Raw genomic sequence first — 13541 nt, 5'->3', positions numbered from 1 at the left:
ATTTGTTCCAGCAAGCACAGGAAACTAATAGACAAGCTGTGCCCTGTTGGTTTCAGAGTCTATGTTCTTACCTCTTGTGCTATGCACCTCCACTGTTGGATGGGATATGCCAGGAGCTATGAGATTAAATTCTGATCCTTAATAAAATTTTGAGTCTAAATTTTTTTAAATAGCATTTCCAAACCATACAGCAAAGAGTGTATTTTTTTTTTCACATGTGCCTCTTAGTCTTGTGAATTTCTAAAGGATGTGGTTATGGTCTTTGACATCAGAGGAGAAGCTCCACGAGGTTGGCTGAATGTTGATAGAAAGATAATGTTGGAGACATGCTGCTGGTGCGCAGCTCTCTGAAGATCAACCGCCTCCCCATCGCATTCTTTGCCTGAAGCCCTGTGCTCAGGTTGTGCTCCTCTGTGATGCTGAAGACACCTCCCTTTGTAACAACTGAATCATGAACAACTTCATTCTTCTGGAAGAACAGCTAATCAAGAAATCCCAACAAAAGAGGAGAACTTCTCCTTCAAACTTTAAAGTCCGCTTCTTTGTTTTAACCAAAACCAGTCTGGCCTACTTTGAGGATCGTCATGGGGTATGTGAGCACATTCTTTTATCTAATTTTTTTTCCAAATGGTATGTTATATTTGAACTGGGCAGATTGAAAAATATAAATGCTGAATAAAATAGAACACACAGAACAAGAAATTCTGATGATAAAGAAGTACAATGAAAGAAATCAGAGTAGAATATGAAATTACAGTGTATGAAATATACAATGAAAGAAATCAGAGAGGATTCAAGAGGTAAAGTGGTTATATTAGGCAATTTTACTTTTTCTTTTTTTAAAAGATTTATTTATTTATTTGAAAGGCAGAGTTACACAGAGAAGGTGAGGCAGAGAGAGAGAGAGAGTAAGAGGGAGAGGGAGAGGGAGAGAGAGAGAGAGAGAGGTCTTCCATCCACTGGTTCCCTCCCAGATGGTCACAATGGCCAGAGTTGAGTTGATTCGAAGCCAGGATCCAGGAGCTTCTTCTGGGTCTCCCATATGGGTGCAGGGGCCAAAGCACTTGGGTCATCTTCCATTGCTTTCCCAGGTCCGAGTAGAGAGCTAGATCAGAAGTGGAGCAGCTCAGAGTCGAAAAGGTGCCAATATGGGATGCTGGCATTGCTAACAGTGGTTTTACCCGCTATGCCTCAGTTCCAGCCCCAATTTTACTTTTAAAACCTATAAGTTTAACATTCATTAGAATTTTAGTCACCCTGGAAGACTAAGTTTAATTTTTAAGCTATAATAGTATTTTATATAGCAAATACCATGATTGGATAGAACTTGAACTTAATATGAAATATACTAAAATTTATGAGACATCATTAATATAATATTAGAATAAACCTAAGGGACATTTTAATGCAATTTCCTTATTTTTCTATGGAAGAAACGAGTACTTGCAATGGTTAAGTCATCAGTCCAGTGTAAATAGTTATATGAATTCAATTTTATTTCACTAAAAGGTCACTACTCACCTGAAATCTTGTAATAATATTCCCCAGGCATTTAATTGTCTAAAAGTTGGAAGATAGATGACAAAACTCTTCATCCTTGGGGAACTTTCCAGGAGCCTGGAGGGATCAAGCCCAATTGTTGTAGACCAGCAGTTTTTACCCAAGAGATGACAGCTGCTTAGCTAGGTCAGGCTTTTTATACAAATAATGATAATCTCACATTCTGAAACATCAGTAGTAACAAAAGCAAACAGAATAAACATAGCAATGTAGTCTGGTAGAAAAAGCCATGGATAAGGCGTCCTGACTTCTCATTAGAGAAGGCTCTGCTTCTCATTATATGAGTGAATCTGGGCAAACAGCTGTGGCAGGTTCGTTATAGAAGGTGAAAGAAGTAGAAATAATGATCTACAAGATCTATTGCCTTTTGAAATACCTTTTGTTCCTATGCAGTGACATTTGTTTAACCCTTCTTCGCCATTTTTCGAGGCATGTTTGATTTCTTAATGCATCACTGTAGTATTTATATGTCCTTAGAGAACTTGAGTAGGGCTTGGCACTTGTACTTTATGAAGCAGAAGTAGGTGCTTGTTAGTCACTGGGAGACAAAAGTGCTTGGATTCCTTGCTGGACTCCGATGAGCAGATGTAGACGTGAATCCAGAGTTTTCGCAGAGCCAGACTTTGAATGAAATGCAGTTCTGAAGGAGATCAGGCTGGTGCGGAGCCTGTGGATGCCTGGACTTCTTAAGTTGCGTGTGAAATAATACCGTGTCTTCTTGAGAAGTGAAAAGCATTGCTTATCTTCAGCAGACTCTCGCTGATAACAATTTGGCAGTCATTCAGAAGGCACATGGAATTACCTGTGCGCAGAGCCCCTTGGGCAGGTAGTGCAGAGTCAAGTTTGAACTCAGGAGATTTATCATGTAGAACTGATACATCATAGCATTGGTCAATTTTTTGTGTGTGAATAAAACATCTAAAATTCTTGTTCTGTGTTGAAAGAGCAGTCATTTCCCTTTAAATATTTTAAACTCACTCTAGGTCTCCCACATAGATGTCAGCTACCCGACTACTTGAGCCCGTGGCTACTAATCCCAGTGTTTGTATTGGCAGGAATATGGAGTCAGGAATCAGAGCCAGGGATTCCACCCAGGGTCTCTGATGTGGAATGCTAGCATCTTCATGTTAGGTTACATACTCATCTGTTGTTTCCTTTTAATGAGATGGAGGTCACTGTTAACCTAACAACAGTGAAATAGTAACAAACGTTTACTGAGCACTCAGTGTGCATCAGGCCCTGTGATAAGTGAGGATAATATTATTTAATCCTTTTAACCATCTTGTCAATTAGGAACTTTTATTACTCCAGTTGGTAAGGAAATTGAGGCAAAGAGAGTTTAAATAACTTGCCTAGGTCCCATGTGTTTGATTGGGTGCTTATTTTTATTAGCAATTGTTACTCGTGGGTGACTGGAGACTCTGTTGGATTATAAAGGGTGTGATATGTTATTCTTCTGAAGTCTACAGTGCAAAGAGTGGTCCTGGAAATCAGCTCCCCATGCCACATGGGTCTTGTGCAGTGAATTATATTATGAGCACTATCATTTTCACATACCCTTTAGAGAGCCCCACTATGTGTCCAGAAATGGCAAGCTTGGCCAGCTCCTCCTGAAGTTCCTCTGGAATCTTCCCAGACTCCCACAGTCACATTCCTAGTGGAAGCCACCAACCTCTCCTACCTGGGACTGCCATCACCTCCAACAGTCTCCAGCTCCTTGTTTACACCTGCTCTTGACACTCTGCTCTCCTCCACGCTGCAGCCAGCGAGAGCTTTTCACATGGAGACGGTGATCAAGGCCTAGGGCCTTCATCAGAACCTTCTAAGTCTCTTCAGTAGTTCTCTCCCTTGCCCTGAGGATGGACACCAGAACCTGCCACATGATCTCCTCTGTCTCAGCTCACACCCCTCTTTCTCCTGCCTCGCTAGGTTCCAACCATACCACACAAGGTTCAGCTTTGCAGCCTAGGGAAATCCTGTTATGTCCTGCAAGAGCAACATGGGCCCTTCCTTCAGAGCACATGCCAAACTTGTAATTAAACATTTGTTAATATGATTATTGTGTTAATGTCATCTCCCTTTATCCCACTTTTCATGAAACTCGAGCTTTATGACAGCAGGCACTCAGTTTGCTAAAGATGGCATCACCGGTGTCTACAACTACCTGGCACATAATATTCACTCATTCATTGTGGAAGGAATTAAAAGGAGACAGAAAGGAAGGAGGAAGGACATGAGTGTAATTCCAGTTGGAGATGTTAGAATTACACAAAAGAAGAAAAATCCACGCCCAAAGAGTAGAGACAGACAAAAACAGTGACAGAGGCCTTCAAAAGGAGATTCCTGAGTGTAGGAGTAAATAAACAAGACCCCTAGAGGTGGTAGTGCATGGCTTGTCCTTGAACATGGCTAGAGTTTTAAGAGCTGAGAGCAAGGGGCACATGCAGGAAACACAAACAGAGGCAGCTTCTCAGGCTCCAACTCTTTTCTGAAGAGTTAAACAATGCTGTTCTCTGTTTTTCTTCACCTTTCTTTCATCGTCATTCCAGCTAAATTCTCTGTAATGATCATCTTCATACTGCCTGAACATTTTTGCTTGAGATGTTCAGCAGTCCTGGGGTCTTCCCACTTCTTTCTATGTGATTCATTTGCCTTCTATCTAGGTGCCTTCTGACATCAAGGCACTTTTCAATTTTTATCTGTGCAACCCCTAGAATTAACTTTCAAAATTATAAATCAGATATTATGATTTCCCTTAATGTCCTTCATAGCTGTTCAGCATATGTAAATGTAAATGTCAGGCATTTGAGGAGTAAACCATGGATAGATGTGTATGTGTGTATGAGTTCCTCTCTCTCTCTCTCTCTCTCTCTCTCTCTCTTTCTCTATCTCTTTGCCTTTCAATTTAACTTAAAACTTTTCTTAATTTAAATAAATTCTTAACTTTGGCCTACAAGTCCCTTCACCCTGTGGTTCCTGCACAGCTTTCTGAATTCATTTCCCACCACGCTCCCTTTATGTGTTTCTACCACAAGTGCCACTTTCTGAACGCTGAATGCTCCAAGTTCAAGTTCCCCCATAGAATTTTTGTTCAGGACCAAGAATTAGGGTGAATCAAGTGAGACATACCTTAGAGGGGCACTTGTTCTTCAGGTCATCCAAGGGCAGGGTCTTTGCATTAACTGTTCCCGCTGTCTGGAACATCCCAGATGTTTGCAGTTGTGGTCCTTTCTCATCCCCCACAAATTTGGATATTTTTCTAGGACCCATTTGCATGGCTATAAAAATGCATAAACATACTATATTACTTCAGTATCTGCATTTATTTGTTAGGTTTACTGAGTTTCTTCCTTGTTTCCTTTCTGTCTATTAAAAAGGCATCTGTTAAAGGGACAAATCTCTGAGTGCAAAGGTCTTGACTGCTTGTTTATCACTGTATCAACATCCTCTAAGACAGTGCTGGATACATAGTAGGTGCTTAGTAAATATTTGAAACAATGAAGATCACCTAATTCAAACTGAATTCAGAAAAGCACCTGGAAACTAACATGTGGGCCTTGCCTAGCTGGGCAGTAAAATGCAATGATGCAAGGGAATGACTTGGCAATTCAGGTATCTGCATTTTCCATGTCTGTCTTAATGGAGTTTCACCATGAATTGATTTTTTTTTTTAAGATTTGTTTATTTGAGAGGCAGACTTATAGATGGAAAGAGGTCTTCCATCTGCTGGTTCACTCTCCAAATGGCCACAACGACTGGAACTGAACCTATCCAACGCCAGGAGCCTCTTCCGTGTCTCCCATGTGGGTGCAGGGGCCTAAGCACTGTGGCCATCTTGAACTGCAGGGAGCTGGATCAGAAGTGGAGAAGCCAGGATGCAAACCAGTTCCCATATGGGATGCCAGTGCCACAGAGGCCCAACCTACTCTTCCACAGTGCAGGCCCCCATGAATTGATACTTGCCTGTGTGGTATGATGCTGATGTTTTTATGGAGACCACCATTATATATGGAATTTTCATTTTGGAGGTGAATATTCTAATGTTTGTATTAGACTTCATTCCTACTGCTCAGAGACTGGTGCATCTATTCATCATTTTCTGCAGTAAACATGGGCCGCAGAGAAATGCCATAATGGTGAAAACTTAGTTTCTGAGTCAGTCTTGAAGACAGGTTACTCTGGAGAGCACTGGAGCTCAGTTTCTTGAACAATGAGGTCCATGGCAATCAAGACATTTTTATATCAAACTCAGAAATTGAGTCTTCAGAAAACTACTTTAAAGTTTATCCCAAATTTTCATGGGCTAAATGGTAAATCTTTGATGCCACTGCTGTGGCATAGTGGGTCAGCCACTGCCTGCAGCACCAGTATCCTAGCTGGCTGCAGGTTCAAGTCCCAGCTGTTTGGCTTCCAATCCGACTCCCTGCTAATGTAACTGGGAAGGCAGTGGAAGATGGCACCACATGGGAGATGTTGAAGAATCTCCTGGTTCCTGGCTTCAGGCTGGCTCAGACTCCTGGCTCAAATGCAGCCATTTGGGGAGTGGACCAGTGGTTGGAAGATCCCTGTCTCCTTTCTCTTTAACTCTACCTTTCAAACAAACAAATGAATATTTTTCTTAAAATGCTAACTCCTCACCCCCACCCACCCACTATCTTAACCAAACAGTCATAAATGCTTTTATTCATCAATGAGTTCTTAGGCCTACTGGGAAAAGTAGGCTTTGCAACATCTAATCTTCACCCACATTGGGTTTGCCTTCATAACTCTCAGGGATCTCACTAAGAGCAATCCAGAGGAGAAAATGGTTTCTCATATATAAAGAATTTCCCTCTGAGGTCAACTATCTACTTAGTTCCTTGATTTTCAGTAAAAACTTTCAGTATTCAATAGAATAAGAATTATTTTTAAAGATCATTGATTTTATTTGAAAGGCAGAGTTACAGAGAGGAAAAAACAGAAAGAGAGAGAGAGAAAGTCTTCCATCTACTGGTTCACTCCCCAAAATGCCACAAGAGCCAGAGCTGGGCCAATCCAAAGCAAGGAGCCAGGAGTTTCTTCTTGGTCTCCTAGATGGGTGCAAGGCCCCAAGGACTTGAGCCATCTTCTCCTGCATTCCCAGGCCATAGCAGAGAGCTGGATTGGAAGTACAGCAGTCAGGACTCAACTGTGCCCATATGGGAAGGTGGCGCTGCAGGTGGTGGCTTTACTTGCTACACCACAGCACCGGCCCCTGGAATAAGAATTTGATACAAGATCTTACGTTGCCATAAATTCCCATTAACCTAAAGTTACTTATAAGGAAACTTTCCGTAATTTTGCCTTAATTTTTAAAAAGTCATTGAAATTAAATGTTATAAAAATGCAAATAAGACCTTCCCCCTGCTAACTACATAAATTATTCTTTTAGCTAACATTTCAGTAAGGAGATGTTTCTATTTTGTTATGTTTAGACTTATTCATTCATTCACCAAGCGTTTCTTGAACACCTACCATGTGTCAGGCACTGCATGTGAGGAATAGACTGGTAAACAGCAGAGACAGGGTCTCACAAATGTACACTCTGGTGGAGGAGGCAGACAGCAGCAGGTTTCCAATTCCACAGAGCACAGTTAGGAGTGTGGAAGGTGCTACGGCAAGACTCAGCAGCACCTGTCGCTGACTTGGGAGAAAGAGGAGCCAGAGAAGGAATCTGTACAGAGCTTGAGGTTCGGGGAAGGGAAGAGCCAGGCCAGGGTAAAAGCAGGGCGAGCTGCCTGCATAGAAGGAGCTGCAAGTACAAGACCTGTGTAATCTGCTGTCTTCACAGCTAGAACAAATGCTTCTAAATTCAGGTGGGTGGCATCCTGCCCCAGCTTCAGCTCTTCTCATGGAGGTTGGAATAAAATGCCAACTCCTTACCGTGATCCACAAAGGCCTGCATAGCTTAAGAAAATGATGACTGTTGCTTCTCATCTTTCACTCGCTCTCCTAAACTATTAAGGTCATGTCTCTGTTCCTCACAGGTTCATCTTCAGACAGAGAAGCAAACCTTCAGAAATTTACACTATTTTTAAAAAGTGATGAAACAATTACACTCAAAATGTTCATCATAATTCTCCTGTCTAAAGGCTTCCATGTATTACCTCTGGGGGCATTGGTCTTTTTTACATGGATATAACTTTCACATAGTTATTATCATAATGCATAGCAATTTAGTGTTTTACTCTTTCTGTTTATTCTTCTGTGTATTTCCATATATCTACATGGCCTCCAAGGTAATCATTTTCTCATGCAAATGGTTTCTCAATGCTTGAGTCAGTTCATTACAAGATCACACTTTTACATACCTGGACAAACAGATCAACTTATGTACTACCTATGGCTCAGTATTCAGGTCGTTTCCAGATGTAAAGAAAACACTGAAAAAGTAATAGTATCTCTGATACAGGACTATTTGCTTTTTAAAATAAGCTTCTTGAGAAATAGAGCCCCAAGTAAGATGACTGGGTCATAGTATAAAAACATTTTGTGGCCTCAATCATTTGTTGCTACACCATTTTCCAAAGTGCATGAGGCCAGCAAAACTGTTTGTTACTAGAAAAATTGGAGATGATAAACTAAAAATGCTCATTGTTTTAATTCTCAAGTATGCTGGTTTTATAGGTTTTGAATGTTTTGAGAGGGAAAATATGTAATATTTTATGCCTGTTTGAGAGGTTGTGATTTGAAATTTTATAGATGAAGAAAAACCCACTAGCTACATAGTAGGACTTATAGAGTGCCAGAAAGCCTCCTAACTGATCATCTTTGGAGTTCTGAAAGGTTCATAGAAATGAGCTCATTGTTAGGCCATCAAGTGCATTAACAAGGAGGAAATGAAATACCAGAAGTCATTTTCAACTCTTCCATAGAGTACACAGAGCCCAAGGTGCTGGAAGTCTCAGATAGCCTCTAATTCTAGAAAAGTGGAATGAGATAAGGAAGCAGCAATAGGGTAGCTTAATAGTATGGAGACTTGGCACCTGAGTAACCTTGGCCAGTTCCTCATTCTGAGAGTTAGCTTTGTTGCTCATACAATCAAAGGATTGCACTAGGTTTGGGATTTTTCAAAGTTTTTAAAATGTGAAACTCTATTAACACAAAATTACACGTCCCATCCCATCCCTATACACCAGGTGTATAGGGATTTAAATTTAAATAGATGGAGTTGGGAGTGTTCTAGTTAAAGCAGGGGAGGGAAGCTACCCAGAACCCTCCTGTCCTTGTATTGCTTGGATTAGGGGCCCAGAAAGTGAGACTGAAGATACTACACCAAAACTCACCTTTTTCCACAACTCAGACTAAGACAGTTTCATGTGCAATGATGGAATTCAGTGTTCCCCAAGGTTAGGTGCTACTAATAGCACACAGATGGTAGGTGTCCATACAAATTTGGTTTTAGCATGTTTTAAATTTAATAGTTACATGCTTATTACGATTGTCTTAGAAATGAGTGTTTTTAAATTTACAGTGGTGACTTTAAGCTGCCTTTCAGAACAGTTTGTTCACAGGAGACAAAGTGAGTCAAGTCAGTGAACACTATTAGGGATATGATTCCTTTTGAGGAAGCTAGAGTGTGGTGGAAACTGCAAGGGTGAGTTGTGAAGAGAAGCCTGGAAGCACTGGGTCTGTGCGACAGCAACAACAGTCACAATTCCTCATCGTTTGTCTTTCAGTAGCTCAGGGTGTGAAATTTAGTACCAGCCCCGGCACATGTGGAGCTTCAGAGGTGCAGCCTCAGAGTCCGGAGCACCTGGAGATGGAAGCACAGGGGAGCAGGAAGACGGCAGTGAGGTCTTTTCAGGCCGCCACACTCTACCCACGTGGCTCTAACTCAAGGGCACAGCGGACACATGAACCTGCTGCCAAAAACCGATTCCAAATTTCTCTGAATTAAAACAAAAAAAAGTGTTCTAATTTTTTTAACATCTATCAAACATCTCAATGACATTAAATTAGTGTTGTTCACATTGCTTTTCAACCTGTTCCAAATTGCTCTAATTGGTTCATGAAATGAAATTAACTGGTGCAGGGATGAACCCTGCTCCCTTGCCTCAGTGCCAGCACACTGGACATCGCATCGATGCACTAATAGTCATTTTAGTTTGCCAATCTTTGCAAAATGCAGAAAAATTTTAAGAAGACCTGGATAATTCCACTTACATAATTTTTTAACAACTTGCAATATGTTGTGTAGTAATTAATCTCTCGTCCTTGTCTCCAGCCACATTGCTTTCCTGATTGAGAATATCCAATATAATCAATTTCTCATAAATTCTGCCAATGATACTTTATGCATATAATGTAACTGCAAATAAACATTATTTTTTCTTCCCTTTTATGTAGTGGCAGACAGTTGACAGAGTTCTTAACCTCTTTCTTTTCATTGGTTAACAATATTACAGGGAGATCAATCCATCCTGATACACCAGGCTTCTTCATTCATTATATCTGGTTGCATAATGTTTTATAGTATGTATAAAAATTTCTCTTACTGCTGTTAGTCTATTTTCAATGGTTTTGTTATTGCAAATGACAAAGAGTGAATAGCCCTCTACGTATATCACTCGTCATGAGTAAGTCTGCAACAGTGGTCCTGAACCAGAGCTGGCTTTTCCCTTCAAGACATATTTGATGCTATCGGGAAAAATTTTTGTTGTCACAGATGGGCAGGTGGGTGCCACTGGTATCTCGTGGGTAGAGCCCAGGGCTGGTGCTCAGTCTCCTGCAGAGCACAGAACATATCCACAATGAAAAATTATCCAGGCCCAAATTTCAATTGCGCTGAAGCTGAGAAATACCCACTTGTAGAACGCATGTGTAGAAGTGGAATTGCTGAGTCAAAGGATGTTTGCATGTTATTTTGTTGAAAATAACCAAATTATTCTCCATAGAAGTTGTAGCAACTAACTTTCTCCGGGGCCAGGTGTGAGTTGTCTATTTTCTCAAAACTTTTCTTAAGCCATTATCTTATGCTTAGATCTTTGCAAGTCTGACAGATTTTAAACGATGATATCTAAGTAGAACTTATTTTCATCACTGTTATTGTAGTGACTTTGAATATCTTTTCATGGTTTAAAAACATTTGTATTCATTTTGCCCATTTTTCTTAAAGTTAGTATCTTCCATAATAAGTTGTAGAATTTCTTTATTTGCTAAAACTTTTAAGCAGACTAGTTTCAACCTATGTTTACATTGTCAAGAGATTTGCATCTACCTGCCAATCATTCTGGAAATATTAATCCAAGTCATTTACATTAAGAAGGCTTGTCATTGAGCCCACAAATATCCCTTTTTGCTGCATACTTTGTCTTACTTGCTTTTCCTCAGTTAACAAGTATTTCATGATCATCTCTGTTTAAGGAGCTATTTCCAGAAGTGCAATGACTCTTAAGTACTTAAAAGGAAGACTGATAAATATATTTTTTCAAATTCATTAAACATTTCATATTTCCTATTCTGGCAAGAAGGAGAGCTTTAAAATTATAGACCAGAGATGTTGAGAGACACAATGTGTTTACAATGTAACAATTCTTCATTTTCTCATCAATCCTTTACTCTCAGCCCACTTTTTTAAGAAATTCTAAGCAATCATGTCTTTATCATCCTAGGATTAGGATATCTTCCTTTAAGTCAGTGAGGCTTGGGAATTATTCCTTAATTATTATTTCACTTAATAGACAAATATACCCGCATAAAAACACACAAATACTACATTAGAATGTCTTAGGAAAATGCAGTTACTCAAACAGAACATGACAGGAACAGTTATGAACTTGAATCTCATGGACACAGAAGAACAGGTGGCAGGTGCTGCCTGACTGCCAGTTCCTGCTAATGGGGTTCTGAGGTTCTGAGAGCAAAGAGGGACGTCGCTGTGTACACCCAGCATTTGAAGTGTACACCTTTACCTTCTTCCAGAAGCAGCTGCCATAGCTGCATACAGTGCAGTGCTGTTAACATTTTTAACTTCCTTAAAATCTTATTTTCATTTTTCTGCTTTTCATCTTTATTCACTGTAAAAAGCTTAAAATATTTTAGAAATACACAACTTTTACTGTGAAATTCTGCCACAGTGGCACCTATAATGGAACACAAGTATTAGTAACTTGAAATATTTTCATTTGTATATTATTTCTTTAAAAACCATTTATTTATTCATTTGAAAGACAGAGTTACACAGAGCGGGGGGGGGGGGGGGGAGGAGGGAGAGAGAGAGAGAGAGAAAGGGAGAGAGCTCATCCATCTGCTGGTTCACTCCCCAGTGGCCAGGTCTAGGCCAGGCCAAAGTCAGGAACCAGGAACTTCATCTGGGCTTCCCACATGGGTACAGAGGTCCAAATCCTTGGGCTATCTTCTGCTGCTTTCCCAGGTATATTAGCAGGGAGCTGGTTAGGACATGGAGCAGCCAGGACACAAACCAGTGCCTGTATGTCACAATGCCAACCCTCTCATATTATTTCTTTGAATTTTGAATTTGTTAACATATTTTTATTACCTTTTTTTCCAAAACTGAGATGACTTTTCATCTGTACCTTTAAACTTGCTTTGTTATAATTAATATATAATTTTTACCTTCATATAGGCCAGATTTATTCTTTGTTAATAATAAACAACTATGCATAAAATATGAATATGTATTTATATAAATAGCATAAAAGAGTAATCACAGGATGAATGACAGATAACTTATTTAGCCATTTGTCAATTTATGAATATTTTAAGTTTTTCTGTTTTTGTGCAATTAATGCTGCTATGAAGAACAGTTTTCACATGTATTTATACATTTTGAACAAATATTTCTACAGGAAGAATCCTATAGGGAAGCCTATCTATTTATTTGAGTTAATCTTTTGAGTATAATGGAAGAAATACATACTTGTACTAAAACATTCAAGCAATATCGAGGATATGAGGTAGAGAGAATAGCTCTGTTTCTACCTTCTACTCCCAGCCCCTAGGTTGACCCCTACAGGTTTCTGCTCTCAGTAATTCTTGTGATGGGGCAGTTGTTGGAGCATCAGTTAAGATGCTTCAGGGGATGCCCACATCCCATATTGGAGTCTCTGAGTTGAAATCTGTGCTCTTGTTTCCAATTTCAGCTTCTTGCTAATGTGCACCCTGGTGATGGCAAAAGTACTTGGGTCTGTGCTACCTACCTGGGAGAATGCATTGAGTTCAAGGCTCCTGGCTTTAGCCTGGCCCAGCCCTAGCTGTTGCTGGCCTTTGAGCAGTGAACCACAGATTGGGAGATTCTCTCTCTTACTCACTCTTTCTCTCTCTCCCGTCTCACATACACACACTTTTCCAATAAAAATAAACAATTTTTTTTCAGTTTCTTGTGAGAAAATACATCTACAGTTTTAGTAGTGGATCCTAAATTGCCCTCTGAAAACTGTATGCGCGTAAACTCTCCTTTCCTCTTATTTTCATTAGTGTCCTTCTGCTTCTTTTGATAACATTCCCACTTTTTTTCTTTTGAGTAGTTAGGGTGCTACTGTTGAAAAGACAGCAGACTTGCAGAGAAGCTGAAGTGTTTTCCCCCACAGTGCAGCCAGCCTCGTAGCAAACCCCAGTGTGAAAACACCAAGGGGAAGAAAGTCGGGTGGCTGTGGGTTAGCTATGAGTAAGAGGTCTTGTGAAAGAGGAAAAAAAGGCAGGTGTGTGATGGATGATAGTTTCCTGGCTTCAGTTGGTCCAAGGGGACTTGGTATCAGCTGCCATGACCCCAGACCCTCCCAGGGTCAAGACTTAGTGAGGGTTAGGTCCTTTTGAAGAGAGGCTGGAGAAGAGGAGGGAGGAGCAATAGCTGATTGCCAGTTGCATCAGTGTTTTAAAAGATACTACTTTTTCCATGGAGACAGCGATGACCACGTGTTTACTGACTGTCAAGCAACGTGCTGCGTGCCTTCCCATGGCTCAGTCACAGTAACCCTGTGTGGCAGCTGTCAGTGTCCCCA

The 13541-nt window shown here is 40.4% G+C and overlaps 1 protein-coding gene across 1 annotated transcript in view; it reads left to right on the top strand.

The window, feature by feature from the left end:
* Positions 1-284: 284 nt before the first annotated feature.
* Positions 285-13541, top strand: part of ITK (IL2 inducible T cell kinase) — a 66464-nt gene continuing 53207 nt past the window's right edge. The window contains exon 1 of the mRNA XM_062188772.1: positions 285-589. Within this exon, the coding sequence (XP_062044756.1) occupies positions 452-589 (138 nt within the window). The 5' untranslated portion in view covers positions 285-451. The remainder of the gene's footprint in view (positions 590-13541) is intronic.

This window comes from Lepus europaeus, chromosome 4 (assembly GCF_033115175.1).
Source record: "Lepus europaeus isolate LE1 chromosome 4, mLepTim1.pri, whole genome shotgun sequence".
Taxonomy (NCBI): Eukaryota; Metazoa; Chordata; class Mammalia; order Lagomorpha; family Leporidae; genus Lepus; species Lepus europaeus.
This window is presented reverse-complemented; position numbering and strand designations above follow the sequence as displayed.